At 48.5% G+C, this 19,451-nt stretch overlaps 1 protein-coding gene across 2 annotated transcripts; it reads right to left on the bottom strand.

Moving 5' to 3' along the window:
- Positions 1-752: 752 nt before the first annotated feature.
- Hhipl2 (HHIP like 2) lies at positions 753-18,153 on the bottom strand. 2 transcript variants are annotated; one of them, XM_028761041.1, is made up of 9 exons: positions 17,800-18,153; positions 13,253-13,905; positions 12,139-12,282; positions 10,462-10,793; positions 8,899-9,025; positions 8,298-8,440; positions 4,258-4,339; positions 2,625-2,707; positions 753-1,622 (listed from the first exon to the last, which is right to left on the bottom strand). In XM_028761041.1, the coding sequence occupies exons 1-9, from the start codon at positions 18,124-18,126 to the stop codon at positions 1,339-1,341; spliced, it is 2,175 nt and encodes a 724-aa protein (XP_028616874.1). In that variant the 5' UTR covers positions 18,127-18,153; the 3' UTR covers positions 753-1,338. The 2 variants fall into 2 exon arrangements, with proteins under 2 accessions (XP_028616874.1, XP_028616883.1); XM_028761050.1 differs by lacking the exon at positions 17,800-18,153 and adding an exon at positions 17,255-17,399.
- Between the last annotated feature and the right edge of the window lie 1,298 nt (positions 18,154-19,451).

The following is a 19,451-nucleotide window of genomic DNA, read 5'->3' as shown; positions in this document are numbered from 1 at the left end:
GCGGATAAACAAGCCTGGAAAATGGCGTTGGAGAAGAGATGGGTAATAGTGGGAATCTTCCAGAAAGATAGAAGAGCAAGAAGCGGAGAGGCTCAAGAGTGTCGATCGAGTGAGTGTGCCTACAGAAGAGAAAGGTACAGCTTGTTTCTGTCAGGGGAAAAAAAAACCCTCTAGAGTACATTCAGCCATTAGAGCAGCACCCACATAACCAATAAAAGCCCTTAGCCGCCCTGGTACGCTAGGCTTTGTTCTCTTTAAACTAAGTATCCATGGTGTCCTAGATGTTATTCCTGATTTGGAGACCTGCCGGAATCTTACTTCCTCTTTTAGTTATATCGTTAGTGGGTATGGATAGTTCACCTGCATGTGTGCATATGTACCCCTGGATCTGGAGTGAGAGGCAGTTGTAAGGCAGTTTGTGGGTGCTGGGGACTGAACCCACGTCCTCTGGAAGAGCAGTGAGTGCTCTCGATTTCTGAGCCATCTCTCCACCGTCATAACCACCCCTCCACACACAACCTTCAGTTCTTCATTCCTCCTTTAGTTCAAAAACCGCAGGCCTTCATGGAGGCCCCCACAGGGCCAGGTGTGTTGGTTTGAGATGGAGCACTGCCTGGCTGTTCTGAGACACTTCTTCACTCTGGTCGAGAAGCCCCGCCTTCCCTATCTTCCACAGAGTTGTACAGCAAGAGGAAGCAAGACAGGAGATTTCAAGATGAAGCCTACAGAGGTGACCAACCAAGATCCCCAGATGGAATGCAATTGTGTTTATTAGCCATTAGCTGAACCCAAATAACAAGTGCTGGAGGATCAGAGCTGAGCCTGCTTGTTTTCAGTTCACGGGCTTCTGTCTGGAGGAAAGAAAGGGGCCATCTGTCTTCCAGAGGGCTTACTTAGGAGCCAGTCACAGGCAGCAGGAACCAGGAGGGAACTGCTAAAGCAAGCTGGCTGAAACATGCTAGATTTCCCACTGCCAAACCCTAAGATCAAAGGATGTGTAAGAGTAACCCAAAGGAAATTTATTACCCCAGGTAGAAAGGGTGTCAGGTGGGACTCCAGGCAGGGATGCACCTGCACATGCCATAAGCCAGGTATAGGGTCATGTGGGCTGTGGTCTCGCCACAGAAACGCTGCCCACAGACCAGGCTCATGTTTCTTCAGTAGACAGCAAGATTTCCCAGGGAGAGAAAGGCCACACACACTGGAATCCAGCTCTGCCCGACCCACCTCCACCCAGGCTGCCCGACTGTCTGAGACCCAGACTCAGCATCAAAAGCAGTACGCACTCGGTGAAGCATTCTCCTATCTCACATCTCATTGGCCAAGTTGACCAAGAGGTCATGGGCGACTTCTGCCCGGGGACTTCCGTGTCGCCTGTCTCATCACGACACCACGGCTGTCAAGATTCTGCTTCCTCTTGCCCTGGGGACCTGGGGACCACTCTCTGCTTTTCTTCTTGGTACCAAGCCTTCGAAATGTTTTCTTGCTGCTTCGGGGAGAAGCCGGCTTCTTGGGGGAGCCCTTCTGAGATGCAACCCGGTCTGAGCTAGAAGTTAAGGTTGCATTGGATGGTTTTCGAGCTGCTTTCTGTGATTCCTCCTTCAGCAAGTCCAAGACTGTAGCTGGAAGATAAGCATGTATTCAGTGAGAAAGCGACAGCCAGACCAGGAGGAAACTGTAAAAGAAGCCCTAAGGAACCTCACGGCTTTCTAAAAGACAGGGCCTGGCAGAGTTCTCTGGGCTGGCCTCCAACTTTGGCTCCAGCAATCCCCTGTCTCAGCCTCCTGAGGAGCTGGTACTGTGAGTGTCGCCACACCCAGCTTGCCTTAATATCAATTATTTATATCGATATCATTTCAATACCCCTATCTAGCCTGGCAGCAAATGCCCTTCTTTGCAGATTGGGGTCCCTCCAGAGATACGTGGTTCTGGGATGTCTGCCTTAGATTGGATCCTGCCTCTTAAAAGTCTTCCATGATCCCTGTTTTACTATGAGGAAGATTTCCTCACCTCCCTCACAGTACCCTACACAGCCTGTAAACTGGAACCTCACAACTAACTTATTTCTCTATGCTCTCCTCCCATTTGACTCCAAATTTGCATATGTCAGAGATGTTGAGCATCTGTTGCTATGTCTCCGGGCTTAGCACAGAACCTCCCACAAAGTAAATACTGAATAATTATCACTAACTGAATGAATACATAAACAACTGCATGGATGGATGGATGGATGGATGGATGGATGGATGGATGGATGGATGGACCAATGGATGTCTAAAGGACAGCAGACCACAGTAGAAGCAGGCATCCCACTAATTCTGGTCAGCCATTAAGAACACTGTCTGTTCTTGCTGAAGACCCAGGATCAGTTCCCAGCACCACCCAGTGGCTCACAACCAACAGGAACTGCAGTTACAGGGTATCTGAAGCCTCATTCTGGGCTCTGTAGGCTCCTGCACACACGCAGTGCCCATAAGCAAATGCAGGCAAAACATGCATACACATAAAATATATATTACAAGAAGAAAACCAAGAAAGTCTGACCCTCCACCGGGGATTGCCACATGTTTGCTAAGGATGTGGCTGTAACCCATGACTAAGCCAAACCTCAGGAAGGGACTCACCAGCGAGTGGCCGGAACCGGATCTTCTTACTCTTGGTTTTCACCGGCACTGGCCTGTATTTGCATTTGCCTGGCGGGGCTCGCCTATAAACACAGGCAGAGAGGGGCAATGTCACCAGATGGTGAAGACACAGTCTGGACATGAGGTCAACTCAGGGTGTACATTTACAAGAACTGGGCTAGGCCCTTTCTTGTCCATGGGCTGGGTAGTTATGGTAGGAGTGTGCTCCGAGCTCAGATGGAGAGGAGAAAGGGCACCCAGTGCCTTCAGGAGGCAGTGGGGAATGGCGGTCAGCCAGGGTCTGGTGACAGGTACAACTGGGTCCACATCAGAGTAGTCCAGGGCATCTTACAAAGCCTTAATTTATGCATCTATGAAATGAAAAAAAAAAGGGTTTCCAATGGCTCACAGGGAAATAGTAAAAGATTAACTGAGAGCTGTGTCCCTGGCACACCGTGATTGGTAAAGAATGGAGAAAAAAAATAAAACCACTTGGACAAGGTCCAGCGGATAGTAAGTGCTCATCAGATAACGGGGATGATGGTGATGATGGTGGTGATGATGGTGGTAGTGATGGTGTTGACGATGGTGATGGTAATATTTGTTGCAATGGTAACAATGAATCATTTTAAGAAAAATCCCTTCAGAAGGACAATAGAACAGAAGCTAATCAGGGCCCACCTCACCAGCTAGCATCATCTTGCAGTTAAGTTGCATGTCCCTGTGTGTAACTCCTGAAACAAATGGGGCTTTGGGTACTGAACTGGAACCTCCCAGCCAGTTCTCTCCACATTCATTGCTTCGCTCCGGCCGTCTGATGTCACTTTCACCCCATGAGGGCCAGGGGCTTAGCTTGCCCGGCTTCAGTCTTCTCAACCATGGCCTGAGGCCTGCCTTCTCTTGGCATTCTGTCAACATGTGTGTTCATAAAGCCAGGCTTTGTGACTTGTACCTACAAGCCCAGCACTCAGGAGGCTGAGGCAGGAGGACTACCTTGAGTTCAAGACCACTAAATGAGTTCCAGGCCAACCTAAACTGTAATATGAGACTCCCTCTCTAGAAAACCAACAACAAAGTTCACAACCAACCATTCCTGTCTGGTTTTGTTTTGTTTCTCGGGCTGTTCTTTGGAAAGAGGGGGGTTAGATTATCTCAGAACCAAACTTAACTATAAAGGGAGCAAAGGAAAAGGAACTAGGTTCAGTCTAGAAACTGTTAGTAGGAAGAGCAGAAGTCCTTCTGGGAGGGAGGGGCATGATCACCCTACCCAGAGCACTCTAAAGGCTGGGCAGCTCCAGGCCAGGGGACCAGAGCTGTGCACAGCAACAGAGCACTTTGGAGGCTACCCAGACAAGGTACACCCTGTGACAACCCACATTCTACTTCTCAGCAAAGATCTAAGAAACAGCCTTAAGGGTCAACTAAACCTCCCCCAGCTTCTGAGGTCACACAGACGGAGAGCAGCTGTTAGATGAAGGAAGCCATGCTGGGCCCTGAGCAATGGCTAGATCTACTTGTTACATATCCACTGAGTAGCACCTCAAAGTCGGGAAACAGCCTCAGAGCGGAGAATCCATCTGTACATCTGTCTATGAACTAATTCCTGAGAAGGGAAGATGACACCAAATCTCACCTTGAGGGATCGACAAACTTGTAAATAGATCCATGTGGTGCATAGGCACTGGGGTAAGAGGTGGCCAGAAAATACAGCTCCCCTAAGGAGACAGGAGTCAAGAACAAGGACACCACATCAGCAGAGCTGAGATACGTCTGGACACACAGAAAACAATGGGATCAAGCTACCAGTCCTAAAGTGTTGTGACCATCACGGGTGAGCTCTAGATGCCTGACAGCCAGCCCTGCACCAGGCCACAGGCTTTCTCAAGGGGAAAGTTCACCTTTGAACCTCCAAAGAGGTTCGAACCTCTTAGAAGGAGGCCCAGAGGAGGCCACTCCATGCGTGTGCTGCTGGGTCCAACAGACTAGACTGTTCTCTGTCTCCTCTTATCTCCCAGAAATGTTGCCTGAGTGAAGCTCCACCCCCTTCTCCACCCATACCACACAGGTGAGGCTCTCAGGTGCAGGCTGCTGCCATGTGCCAGTCACTTTGCTCTGTCCCTTCATCCCTGTTTCCTGACAGCCTAGCTTTGACATTCTCTTCCTCGGTGACTAGGTTGTTGATTTCTTTCTGACCATCCCCACCCTTTCAGCCTTTCTTCTTGGTCTTCTCCACACACCCCCATCCCAAACACCTCCAACCACACCCTCCGGGATCACACTTAGAAACAAGCCATGCCTCCTCCCAGTCCTTCCTGCTTAGGTTTCAGAAAACATCGCCATTACTTTCTGGTGGAAGAATCTACCTTGCTTTACCTGGCAGTTGTCTGTGCCATGCATGGCTGTGGTTGAGGATGGGCCTCAGCCCCAATGTTACCTGGGTAATTCTAGACATGAATTCTCATAACGCCATTTCTGAGCTGTGCTATCCTGGGAGACCTCCCAGTCTACGTAAACCCCCACATAGTCATTCACCCACAAGAGAGAGTCACTATGCTGCCAGGAGGCATGGAATGACAACATTGCTAGTGTCTTGTGAGGGGGAGGGGAGAGAGGATATGTATGTGTTGATGTATGTGACATGCACACGTATGAATGAGCATACCGAGGCCATAGGTTGACGTTGAGTGTCTCCCTTGACTCTTCACCATCTTATGTTTGAAACAGGGTCTGACTGGGCTGGCTAGCCACTGAGCTCCAGGGTCCACCCGCCTTTTCCTCTCCAGCACAAAGATTACAGCAGACGACCACCCCCAGTTTTAACCTGTGTTGGGGAACTGAACTCAGGTCTCCATGCTTGCAGAGCAGACACTTGACAACTGGGCCATCTCTTCAGTCTTCTACTCTTTCTTATCTCTGGTGCAAGTGCCTCAGCAGCTCTGCCAACCCTACATAATGCTAGCGGGTTACACAGTATTAAACTCACTCACAAGGCTTCTGTGACTTCTTGTCAGCTTCACGGAAGACAGCCACGAAGCCACAAATGTGACAGTTCTACAACTTTGTCCTCAGATCTGTGGAGAACAGTGCCCATGTGTTTCTCTGCAGTGAGAGTGAGGGTCTTAGGCTCTGCAGAGTCTGCTACCAGAGTAACAGGTACTGTAGACACTACGGCTTCACAGACTGATAGAAGACGCGTTTATAACTGTTCTGAGAAGGGACAGGTCCAAGGAGTCGGGACCTGTTCTTCTCTGGATTCAGTTGTACCATCTGACTGGAAACACCAAACACCATCAGGCATCATCAGATCAATGAGCTGCCTTCCAATAGTCACGTGAACTTAAGCTACTCTGGCTGGAACCTAAAACACACACGGGCTCCAGTGTGGGAAGCAGGGGTTAGCTTACTTCGTGTTTACTTGACCTGACTACAGTCTGTGTAATGTGTATGTTCTGAACATACCATGGACTCCCAGTTCTATATTTAGGAGGAAAATACAAAATTTTATCAGTGGTATGCAGCTAACATTTTAAGTACCTATTTTACATCTTACTTGTTAATTTGGGATATGTGAGAGGTGTGTGTGCCACAGTCCACATGTGGGGATTGGAGGACAAGCTTCAGGAAGCAAGCAGGTCTCTCCTTGGGTCCCTGGATGGAATGAATCCGGGTTGTCAGGCTTAGTGGTACCTTTACCTGCTGCCATCCCCTTAATATCTGTTTCAGACAGAACGACAGCTTTGATGCATCGGGACTTGCCGCAAGCATCCTCCTGAGGCCAGCCCTTACTTACTTAGGTCAGCTTGCACGCTGGCCCAGGGACAGCTCCAGGCCAGCCATTCCTGGAACCTCACTCCAATTACACCCAGCATAAAGTCTAAGTGCTCCCTGACTGAAATGTGGCCAGAGCTAAGGCGGTGTAGTTCCACTGAAAACTTGCTTACCCAAAGCTAGCAACTGACGCAGGAGACAGCATTCTCAAAAGGACACAACAAGGAGCCTGCTTTCACAAGGAACTCACCTTCAGGCAGCAACTCTGGCCTCAGGACTGACCCAGAGCAAAGCCTCGGTACAGTCCCACTTGCCAGGGGACACTAGCTGTGTTCACTAGAAGAGACAGTTTTCAAAAGCAGCCTGTCTTCCCCTTCTGACTGTCCATGGGCTCAGCAAACCAAACCTCCAAAGCCAGGATTCTGTGTTGCAGAGAAGCACCTTTTGGAGGGTTCCAGTAGAGTGTCCCCACCAGTGGATGAATGGCTTGCACTGATCCATCCTCTCTCCCCTGGGCTTCCTCTTGACTGTCTGTGGTTTTTCTACTTTAAATGTTTGGATTCCTAATTTGCAACTCACATAGCTTTTTTTCTATTTAAAATTCTTGAATTTTCTAAAATACCCTCTGTTAGGCTGGGACCCCCTGCTCATCCCCTGCACAAGCTGGGAAACCCCTGTCTGCCCTTCCTCCCCCAACCTTGCCCACACTGAGAAAAATCTCCCCTCCCCATTTCTGGCAACCCAAGAGTATCTGCCAGAGGCTCAGTTTTGGGCCATGTATGGACATAATCCCAGCTCCTAGCTGGCACATCATCTCTCCTCACTTAAACTCAATAAAACCCCCTTGCTTTAGCCTGGATGTGTAACTTCACTGAACTCCACCTGTGAGACTGGTTAATCCACCCCGAGAGCTGCCTCCTAATAAACCTGCCTTTATCTACTTTATATCTGGTCTAACCTGGCCTGTATCTCTATCACTGAGGGAGAGAAAATACACAGCATCCTCTGCTTCTATAAATGTTCCTGTCAAAGTATCTGTCCAACAGTTAGCTGAGAGGAGAGAAAGGGAGCTGACTGGATTTCCTTATTACCTCCTCAAGATAGGGTCCTGTGCAGCCACCCTGAGGCTCTGAGTGAAAAGAGCTAAACTCGGGGAGTCTCCCACTCCTGGCCTTCCATCCACACAGAATCTCAGGTATCTGGGAGACACGCATAGATACTGGGTTTTGCTCTTTTTCAATCTCTCTGTGTCTGTCTGTCTCTACTCTGTCTCTGTCTCTCTCTCTCTCTGTGTGTGTGTGTGCGCGCGCTCGCACGAGAGAGTGCATTTTGAGATAAGGTTTCACATAGCCAGATTAGTCTCAGACCCTCGTAAGCCAAGGATAATCTTGAATTCCTTGATTCTCCTGCCTCCACTCCTAAATGCAGGTATTACAGACATGATCCCAGGGCCTCAGACCCTCTGAGCAAGTGAGCTACACTCACAGCCTTGGATACCATGTCGTTGCCTTTTTTGCCACTTAAGCATGGCTAGACAAAAAGGTCCTGTGCATACTAAGGGAAACAAAATGAATAAAATTTGAAACTGTAACCTTTCAAAATGAAGCATCAACTAATGGAATGCTGAAACTAAAAATGAACTCTCTGGGGGCTGGCCCCAACACTACAACAGGGGTGGGGGTAGGGCAATCAACGATCAATCTGTTTCCCCCCTCAGGACACTGAAAATAGTGACTGTATCTCCTGGGCGCTGTGGTTATTCATTACCCAGTGTGCTGTGAAACTGACTCAAGGATAGCCATGAGAGAAGTGATAGCGACTGTTAAACTAACAAGAAATGCAAAGTGGATGCCCATGGTTAAGATGCCCGTGGTTACAGAAGAGCAGTCAAACAGCAGGGATTACCTGCTTCATCTTCAGCAAAGGAGATGATGAACTTGCTGTAGGCACTGATCAGCCCCGGGAAGGCGCAGGACAAGTTCCCCAGGCAGATGTCTTGCTTCATCCATTTCTGGGTTTTCCTATCTTCCTGCAAAGCCATAAGTCGACTAGATGAAAAACAAAACCTCATGTTGTAGGGATCCGTATTTCCACTCCACAGTTTTATTTTCCCTCCCAGAATCCCAGGATTCTCAAGTACTAGCACTGAGCATGGTGAAGCACTCCTCTAAGAGGCTGGAGAATCGCCTTGAGTTTGACACTGTTCTGTTCTACATAGTAAAGTGCAAGTTGGCCAGAAATATCAAAAACCTGCCAAAACAAACAAAAAACAAAAACCAGGGGCTGGAGGGATGGCTCAGCAGTTAAGAGCACTGACTGCTTTTCCAGAGGTCCCAAGTTCAATTCCCAGCAACCACATGGTGGCTCACAGCCATCTGTAACATGACCTATAATGAGATCCAATGCCCTCTTCTGGTGTGTCTGAAGATAACAACAGTACTCACATACATAAAATAAATAAATCTTAAAAAAAAAAAAAGGAACAAATAAATAAATACTTCCTTACCCACTCATGAAGTCCCCAAAGATGTAGAGGCCATTGAGATTGGGGGATTCACACCCACGGTAGACATACCCTCCAGTGACTGACTTTCCCACCTCATGGCCATAAGCATAGATAGGGAGAATGTCATCTGTCAGGACCAAGTAAAAAAGAAGTAAAGATCATGACCTAAGTGGATAGCTCTAAGAAATCGAAAGTGGACTTCTCAACTGTCTTATTTAGCTTTCGGTCATTAGTAAGACTGACCACTGAATCCTTCCTTTTTCTCAACGGACCAACCATGGACGCAAGACTGTTATCTCAACTCCAAATCCGCTCCCCCATACCCGGTTCCCTGCTCAGGCTCTCGGGGCAGATAGACCAGAAATCTTGAGTCACAAGTAGAGACAGAAGGATCAACAGGCATAAAGGCAGCCTGGGTTATGTGAGTAAAACCTGTCTCAAAGGAGGAGCAGGGGGAGGAGGAAGAAGTAACCACCAGTCTCTAGCTTTGAAGCAGGTGGGACTCTCCAACACCCCTTGATTGTTGATTTTGGGGTACCAGCTTTCTTCTCCGTGTGTTTGGGGGACACCGTTTCAACAGAATGTTCCAACTGGGAGACTTTTTAAAGTCCATGTAGCCACCAAGTTTGCTCTACCAGTAGCTCTTAAAATAGTATGCCTAAAAAAAAAAAAAAAAATAGTATGCCTAGAAGCCACTCTAGTAACTTCTTTAAAGTACTAGGTAGTCCCTGTTCCCCAGTGCACCCAAAATGTAAATGCATTATGGCTGGTATACACCATACAAATCAAATTTTTAAAAAAAAAAAAAAAAAAGTATTGCGTTTATGTGTGTGAGCATTTGCAATGAGGACAGCTTTCAGGTGCTGGTTTGAGTTTTCCATCACTCGGGTCCTAGGATCAAGTCTGCTCATCAAGTTTGGCATCAAGCACCTCTATCTGAGCCATCTCACTGGCCCCAAATCAGTATCAGTTGGCTTTATTTTCCATTCCATAAAACATCCCATCCCATAAAACAGAGCGAGTGTTACAGTGATCTGAGCAAAGACATTGCTAGAGAGAAGGGTTTTGTCCAAACAGAAAAGGGCTGGGCGTTCCCAGTATGCTGGCTAAGGCTGGAGAATTATGAGTTCGAGGCCAAAGTCAATCTAAGCTTATAGCTGCCCAATAGCATTCAACTCCTGTCTTTCTAAGGCAGCAGCAGACAGACAGAAAGGTAGGAAAGTTATTGATCTGCTAACCTTAGGGAGTTACTCCGCCTCTTGCAGGGTGTGCCGCAGGCGTTGAACTCCCTGTGGAGCCTAGGCAAGCTCTGAATCCACAAGCCTCCAGCACCGGGATTCTAACTAGGCAAGTACTACTGACCAGCCAGGATTGACTTTCAAACAAGCATCACCAAAGTGTCTCTGCTGTGACTGACTGGGGCAGCAGAGAGGTACCATTCCATAACCCAACAAGCCACCATGGAGACAACCCTCAAAATATTCAGGTTGTCTCTGCCTAGCTACCTCCCCTGCCAACCTAGTCTACTCATTCGGAAACCACCCCCCACGGCACCCTACTTACTCAAGGAAGCGTTATGGCAAAGTTTCTTGTCATAACATTCAAACCCTTCCTTTGCTCTCCAGCCGTAGTTCCCGCCTTTAACGATGAGATCAACTTCTTCGAACTTGTTCTGGCCCACATCCCCACAGAACATCCGACCTCGGCCCTGGCGTGTAACCGGGTCTCCTCGGTCCACAGCACAGCGCCACATGTTTCTGACCCCGTAAGCATAGACGGCAGGGTGGGCACCTGGCTCAGAAACAAAGGGATTGTCCAGAGGCACTCGGTACTGCTGGCCACCCATGCCTGCCCTGTTTACATCAATCCTTAACACTTTCCCCAGCAGAGAACTTCTGAAAGACAAGAAGGCAAGAAAGAGGCCTGGTGAGGGAGGACACAAGTAACAAAGGCAAAGGGTCAGAGGAGAGAACCAGGGAGGCCACTGAGAGCTATGCCTCTCGGGAGACTGCTGGGAACTCCACAGGGGAGAGTGACCCGCCTGGTTCTTTTAAATATATAGGAGATGTTAAAGACTCCCTCACCTCTGGTTCAAAGAGCTCTAGTAGAGAGCATGACGCGATCCCGTACCATGTGATCCTTAGTAATTTGAAGATTTGACTTTCTATTTTAATGATGGGTGCCCTCCAATTTGGCCTACTAGTGTAAACTTGAAAATAAGTAATGTTTTTTTTTCCCCCAGAGAGCAGTGTGCTTTTTTTTAGAGAGGCTCTTCCAGTGAGTTTGAGTGCTGGGCTGTGATGCTGTGTCGCACTGCTGGTGTGATAAGACATTTAATGGGCAGGCATTTACATGGTACATAATGAGATCCCCGAATGACAGCTTTCAGCAGATACCAGCTTAGTGTGACTGACATTAATGTTGCGTGCCCTGGACTAGTAGGAGCAAGCGCTCCTTGAGTGCAAAGGGCAGGACACAGGGACCCTGACAGGCTGCACAGATAGCACCGAAAGACTCTGATACCAGTGTCCAAGTCTCGGGTTCTGTCTTTTTTTTTTTTTTGTGGCAGGAAAATGGAAACCATAATCCCTACCTAGGAATCTCTCATACATGTTTACAGTAGGCCTGGTACTAATGGCATAACAACTAAAACAAATTAAAATTTCCTTGCCCTTTAAGTGTGTCATACATTCTCAAGGATAATATGAGAAGCAGGCACTGTCAACACCATGGGCACCCGATATATCTCAGCTCTTATTAACTGATTTCTCCTGTGTCTCTGGGCCTAGCACGGAGCCTGAGATGTACTTATATCTAAGTCAAATTAGATGGTTGTTGTCCTAGAGTCTCCTGTTATGTACATTTAATTTTAAAATTATTTTCTGCACAGCACTATGATAGCTTGTTTGTTTGTTTGTTTGTTTGTTTATTGAGGCAGGGTCTCACTCTATTTCTGGAACTCACTATGTAGATCAGGCTGGCCTCAAACTCACAGAGATCCACCTGCCTCTGCCTCCCAAGTGCTGGGACTAAAGGTGTGTACTACCGTGTCCGGCCACATTAAGCAGTTATATTAGTTAGCACGGTGCTTTGCATTAATGATAGGAAAGTAATCCAAAGGCCCCTCTCCTGGCTGCAGTGGAAGGGGATTACATCTTCTAAGTCTGACTCTATGTCAAGGAACCGTACACCATGGGTGCACGAGAGAAGAACAGGGGTGCGGCCCTCCATACAGCTTACTTGTTCTGAGCATTTCCAAACTTGCCAAAGGGATCCCCAACCTGCCCTCCATCTCCAGTGAATATGTACAGATAGCCATCCAGGCCAAAGAGAAGCTGTCCACCATTGTGGTTAGAGGCTGGTTCATCTATCTCCAAGATGACCCTGAAAGGGAAAAAGAAACTATACATGAGGCTTTAGCAGGGCTGAAACAACCAGAAGTTGGCTGGTCCAAGCCACCAAGATCTGCAAAGGTAGCCAAGCATGGCTTCGGTCTCCAAGGACCACAAAGTAGGGGTCTAATAAACAGTAAGTATCCTTAGATGGCTGGTCCCGGGCTGTACAAGGACGCTGGCTGAGTGGAATCCGGCTACCAAGCAGCCTCCTCTGTTGCTCCTGCTGTGTTTGTGCCGTGAGATGAGTTCTTCAGTTGGAAGTAATGCTGTATGGAAGAGCAAGCAGGCCTACCTTCAAGTCTGGCTTGGTGTCCTGCCCTGCCTTCTCTGGGTGACTGACTGTGGCCTGGACTGTGTCCTCCTATTCTTGTCACAGTGACAGAATGGAACCAGAGCATCAACTAGACATGCATTGTAAGTCTCACACTAAAGGTAAAGGGTCCTGTACCTAGTGGGCACACAATTAATAAGAGGCTACTGATGTATTTAATATATTATCTTTAATCACTCTATAATCTTTCTGGCTGCCAGCCCTGGCTTCTCCTTCGTAATCATGGCTCTGACTAAGTTAGGTAAGGTGAGGGCTATACTCCATAAAGAAGCTTCACTCTAAAGTTACCCAGGTTGTCCTCGTTCGTCAGAAGTGACTTTCCTTAACATTCTTCTATGCATTATTTTTTTTTCCTGTGCACCAACCTGCATGCAGTACCAGCAGCTGCCAGAAGAGGGAGTCATATCCGTAGAACTAGAATTACAGAGGGTTGTGAATGCTGTGTGAGTGCTGAGGGCTGAAACAGTTCCTCTGCCAGAGAACCACAGCTCTTAGCACCATCTATCCAGAGTGTTTTCTTAACATTTTAGTCTAGTACTTGAAAACCAGGCCCAGTCCTTCGCTATCACCCCAAGAATGGAGGGGCATCATTTGGGAGCATAGTTTGGTTCTCATGAGATTGTCTCACCTCTCTGATTTGGGATCTGCTCTGTTGCGGTCAGACAGGGAAACCTTCATCTCACTAATCCGGATTTTCTCCACCTTCCTCTTGCCGAGACATGAATAATAAATATAGAACTTGCGGTTGTGGCGGAATTTGGGGTGAAAAGCCAGGCCCAAGAAGCCTCTCTCATCCCCAATCCACGGTGTGGTCAGCACCATGTTCTTGAGATCTAGGAAGGGCTGTTCCAGGCGGCTCCCATCAGGGAGGTAGACCCACACCACTCCTACTTGCTCAGCAACAAAGAAGCGGTGGGTGCCATCCCCAGCGTGGACCATGGACACGGGGTTCCTCAACCCATTGGCCACCTCGGCCAGGCAGAGCTGTAGGCAGCCCTGCTGGTCCTCGGCCACCACTCCTAGGTTACGGTTCAGTTGATCGTTCCTCAGGACGTTGGGGAAGCAGTAGTCCTCATCAGGAAGGTTGAGGAGGTGGCAGAAGCGAGCACCATCTTTTTCATGGGACTCCTGGAGGCCACGGTCATTGGTTAGCAAGGAGATGGCGGAGTGGCAACTGTGGTGGAAGGCAGAGCAGTAGTCTGAGCAGAGGCCCGGAAGGTTCCGGAGAGGTGTCTGGGGGTTCTCGGCATCATAGAGGTGGGCTGCATAGGGAGAACACTCCTGGAAAAAGAATGGGAAGCTTGATCTCAGTGAGCAAGCAAAGAAAAAGGAGAAGCAGTGCAGCAGGGGGTCAGCATTCCGGAAGCTTGCGGACAAACGGTTCGTTGTTTCTCCAGAAGCCACATTTCTGATACAGTAAATGCACCTGGAGAAAAAGCCTCACATAAAATGTGTGTTAGCATGCCTTAAGTTGTATATAATAATGGGTTTCATCATGACGTTTAATGTCACACTTTATCATAACTCACCATAACACCTCTCCTGTCTCCGATCTCCTTTACAAGCGTTCTATTGTGTATGTTCGTGCGTGCGTGTGCGTGCGCATGCGCGCGTGCGTGCGTGTGCGTGTGCGTGTGCGTGTGCGTGTGCGTGTGTGTGTCCCAATGAGGTTTTATTAGATCTGTTTGCAGAATGAGTGAGTGTTTGTTTACAGGATCAAGGCACCTAATTTGTGGTTTTACCACTGAAGAAACTGTCTCTCCCTCCATGATTAACCATAGCTAGATATAAATCCTGAGGGGTGGGGTCTCACGAGCCCCTCCCCCTTCCGTGACTGGCTGTTAGATCTTGTGCAAGTATCACAGCTGTCGATAGCTTTGTTCTTGACTCCTGTGATTATATATTAAATGGTGGGTGGATTTTTAAAATATTTCTCTTTATGTATGTGTATGTGAGAATGCCTATAGGAGTTTATGTGTGCCATGTGTGTGCAGGCATCTGCAGAGACCAAAAGATGGCATCAGAGATGCAGATGGTTGTAAGCCACCGTGTGGGTACTAGGAACAGAACCCTGCTCCTCTATGAGAGCAGCAAGTGCTCTTAACCGCTGAAGCACCTCTCCATTCTTGGGAGAATATTTTTTAAGGACAATGGTATCGCATTTTTCAACCCTTCCTTTTCTCAAAGCGAAACAACCTGACACAAGTTCCTTATCTATTAAATCTAGATACCTAGTGTTAATAGTCATATTCTATGCCCCTTCGTAGTTAAAATATTTAACAATTAAAAGTATATAATCAAAATGGCTATGTGTGTCTCTCCCAGAGGTTAAGATGCTTAGTAATTTCTTCATAGATTAGATAGTAGTGTTTGATATAAGCAAGGCACTGTGCTGGGAGCTATATGTTTCTCTTTCAATTCTAGCGTTTCAGTAATGAGACTGTCCTATACAAAAGTACACAAGGATTAAATGTTCAAAGGGGTATCTGCTATTTGACCTCCTAGACTGTAGCAATTTCAGGAGACAACAGAATTTGGTGGGTGGCTCCTCAGCCCCGTGCAGTGATAACACACAGAAGCAACTGAGACTTGGAACATTAGAAGAGCAGTTGGTTTGAATGAGAATGGCCCTATTAGCTCATTCATATCGAGCAGCATTTGGTCCCTAATCGGTAGGACAGTTTAGGTTTGGGGAGTATTGTGTCTTGTTGGAGGAGGTGTGTTCCTGGGTGTGGGCTGTGGGGTTTCAAAAGTCTCATGCATATCTATCTCTCTCTCTCTCTCTCTCTCTCTCTCTCTCTCTCTCTCTCTCTCTCTCTCTCTCTCTCTCCTTCCTGGTTGTAGATCAAGAGGTGAGCTCTCAACTGTTCCTTCACTCCAGCATCATGGACACTCATCCACTGAAACCATAAGCCACATTAAATGCTTTAAAAAAAAAAAAACAAGTCGCCTTTGTTGTCATGGTGTTTTATCACAGGGACAGAAAAGGAACCAACTTGGCGTTTAAAGGAGAGAAACTGGAACAGTAAGGTACAGGTGAGTCTGTCAGCAAAGCACCTCAGATCACTGACGGCCCTCGCAGCCAAGTACCCTGAGTGACTGGAGTCACTCGTAAAGGGACCAGTAGCACTTCCATGTATATTAGAGTCCCACCGTTCTCCTTTCTCCTTGCTGGACACTGTAGAGCAAGTCCTTGGTTGCGAGGGAAACAAAGAAGCCCGGAGATGCACAGCGCCCCCACTCGGACTGCCTGGTTCAACTGAGGCAACACATCAGAGGAGCTGGTACAAAGCGAGAGGATCCACTCGCCTGAGTGTCAGATCGCCACAGTTCATCCTCTGGGTATGGAGGGGAAATAAGGAGATGCTTGTGGACAGACGGAAGCTGGCTCTGGAAATACAATCGTCATCCTGGCACACCCTTAGGGAGCCGTTTAGAGCTTGCAAAGTTGTTTTAACTCAGCTCGGGAACCAAACCAGTGTTTCTCCACGGGGGAGAGACTCAGACCCAGAAGCGGCTCTGCTGTGTGAGCATTGCACCTCTCCTCTGGGCGGGCTCCACAAGCAGCTGTGGGCAACTCGAGTTCTCAAGGAGCTCACACTTCCAAGTTCAGAAAAGCACTACGGAAATCGGCCAGACATGGTGCTGTACTTCACTGTGGAGTCATGTAATCAAGAAGTCTCGAGACCTGGAGCCAACATATGATCCAGACGGGTGGGGGGTCGCAACAGTCTGAAGCAGCACTGTCAGGGGTGGAGTACGCATGGTGCTGGGAAATGGTCTTGTCTATTTCAACAAGCAGATGGGCTTATTATTCTTCAAGTTCATAAAACAAGGGAACAGCTAAATGTGGCTTTCTAGATCTGAGAGGAGATGGGAAAGGAGGGAGATTTTCAGCAGAGGACATCTCAGAAATAAGTTTCCATGCTACTCGGAAAAGCTCGTGTTCTGAGACCAAGGAGATGGCTCAGTTACTAATGTGCTTGTTTGCAGGCAGGAGGACCTGCATCTGGGTCCCAGCCTGGCACTTTGGATCACAGCCAGTGCCCAGCACTGGGACAGAGGCAGGGACGATCTGGAGCTCACAGGCCAGCCATCCTACCTGAATCAAGGGGATCCAAGTTGTATAAGCCCTGTCCCAAACAAGGTGAAGAGAGATAGAAGAAGACACTTAACACTGACCTCCTGCCATCACACACACACACACACACACACACACACACACACATACACACACCCCTCGTTCGTCTCAGAGTTAAGTTTCCAGGAAACACCCAAGGAATGGTGCCCTGCCAGGAGAACACAGCCCCAGAGCAATATCACCCAGGTATCTGTCCTCTGAGACATATTGACTGCACTGACTCCTGCCTGGGCTGTCTGTGCCCCTGCATAGACCTGGGGAGAACTGTATACTTGAAAAGAGTGGCTAGTGGAGAAAAGATGCCCTGGGACAGCCACATAATAGCACTAAAGTGCCCCAGAAGGATTTCTGTCACATCATTAGAGCGAGCGATACTTTGTGGCAGAATCTTCTCTCATTGGATCCTCTTCCCATAGGGGTGTGTGTGTGTGTGTGCGCGCACACACACACACACGTGAGCATGCACACTCGACATGCACTCATCTGTACCTTCCCATCTTCAAGCTCAGCTCAACTAAGGTGATGCCTCCTCCGTGTGGATTTTGGCTGCTAGTGAGCCTGGAAAGGAGAAACTCTGGATCACTTCCTCTCAGCAACTTGAGGCCCTCTGCGTCCAGCTTCAGAGTTCTGCAGATGGGACCCCAGCCCCTGCCACCACCACTGTCACAAACGAAGCCCCCTTGGCAAAACACCCACTCAGGCAGGTGTCACTACTCCCCCACCACCCCCTTGCATGATGTATAAATGCCACAGGAATGCTGTGCCCAGCTCTCTGTTCCCTGTAGGCAGGACGGTGCAGCTGCACCGAGAACCCCATGAATACCTCTTTCAATCTTCGCTGTCTGGAGAAAAAAAAAAACCCAGAGGGAAGAGTATGGAGAACCAGGGCACACCCTCACCTCCTGCGCTCCAGGGAGGCGCCTGGCAGAAGCATGCTACTCCAGAATCCATCATTCAGCCAAACACCCTAAAGCCACAAGTCACTTTTCCAAATTGGTCCCCTCTGCTCCTCTTAGGATTACACTCAGACCCACCTGGCAAAGGATGTCTTTAATGTAACCTCCACACAGTTCGTGGCCCTTCAGATCAAAGTAGTTCATGATGTCCCAGTATCTGGCAGCGATGCGGTGGTCTTTGCGCTGATCGCAGCAGCCAAAGGAGTCATAGTCAGAGCAAAACTCCAGGTGGCGAGGAGGACGGAAAGGTGGTCCATAATCCAAGCACTGGGGGTGTCCCTGCAGCAGGCCCACCCAGCCCAACAAGAATGCGAGGCCCAGACAGAAAACACCAGGAAAGAGCCATGGGGCCCGCCGACCAGGAACAGTGTGTGGGCTAGTATGTTTTCCCAGCATTTGGACCATGAGAATTCTCTGCTGCTCCTTCCTGGGTTGGCCTGCCCAGTCTGCCCAAGTTCCCTCCCCCGCTCCCAGTTGCTCTTCCTTCTTTCTCTCCCTCACATCCTGCCCCAAGTTCACTGAGGTGGTTCTGTCAGTGAAGTCCCTTCTCAGTTCTGGTGGCTAAGCATACCTAGTGACATCAGGGAGATCCTTACCTGTCCGTCCTGACTAAAAGCGAAGCTGGAACAGGTCTCAATACTAGTGCCGAGTGGTTGGGGGATCACGGGTGCTTAGCCAAAGGTGCGATGGCACCAGTGACTCAGGTGCTAGGATTCCTCAAATTGCGCAGAGTTCTCGCCACGTTGGGGGCAGGCCAGGAAATTCCCACTTGTTTACTGTTTGTCTGCAGGCTGAGCAGCACGTATTCCAGAGGTCTGACGGCAGTCTGCACACGGCAAGTGTCCAGTTTCCTGCAGTGCAGAAGGGCACAGAGAGCGACTAGTGTGGGTCTGAGAGCATGTCAGGGAGAACTGTCCAGTGTGTGCCTGGGTGGGAGGAAGCTTCATGAACCTTGCATCCCCAGCAAAGAAAACACAAGCAGTAAGGAAAGGAGGGTGCCTCAATCACTTCACCCTGTGGCAATGAGTATCACAAACTGGAATGTGGCTCAGTTGGTAGAGTGCTTGCCTAGCATCCGTAAGGTCCTGGGTTTGATTCCCCAGTATCTCACAAACTTGTGTTCAACTTAGGAAGTAGAGACAGGAAGATCAAAGGAATCTAGTCATCCTTGGCTACAAGGCAAGTTCAGGGCCAGCCTGGGCTACCTGAGACCCTATCTCAAAAGCACACTAAAGAAAACAAAAGTATCACAGACTTGTTAACTTATAAATAGGATAAACTTATCTCTCCGTTTAGAGACCGGGAAATTCAAAATCAAGGAGCCAGCATGTCCAGTGTCCAGCAAGGAAACTTTGTGGCTGTGTCCCCACCATGAGAGTCAGAACACACCCACCCTTTGAAGGGCACCACAGTCACCCACTAGCAGGCCAGGAGACCCAGGGTCTCATACATTTAGAGCACACCTATCACCCATCCCTCAGATCTGGACTATTCTCTAAAACACATACATTGAAAAAGTGGCTCCCAACTGATGACACCATTGGGATCATCAGAGACCTTCAGAGACAGGAATTCAAAGGAATGAATCAGATGTTGAAGGGGTGTCCATGTAGGCAGATTTTGAACCTCCACCTTGTACATTTCTGTTTCCCAGCAACCATGAGGTGAGGCATTGCATTACAGGCCCAAGAGCAAGGAATACAGGGCCATGGGCTCAAAGTCCCAAAACT

This window comes from Grammomys surdaster, unplaced genomic scaffold, assembly GCF_004785775.1.
Source record: "Grammomys surdaster isolate TR1022 unplaced genomic scaffold, NIH_TR_1.0 130, whole genome shotgun sequence".
Taxonomy (NCBI): Eukaryota; Metazoa; Chordata; class Mammalia; order Rodentia; family Muridae; genus Grammomys; species Grammomys surdaster.
The sequence above is the reverse complement of the archived record's forward strand: the minus strand, read 5'-3'. Positions and strand labels throughout refer to the sequence as shown.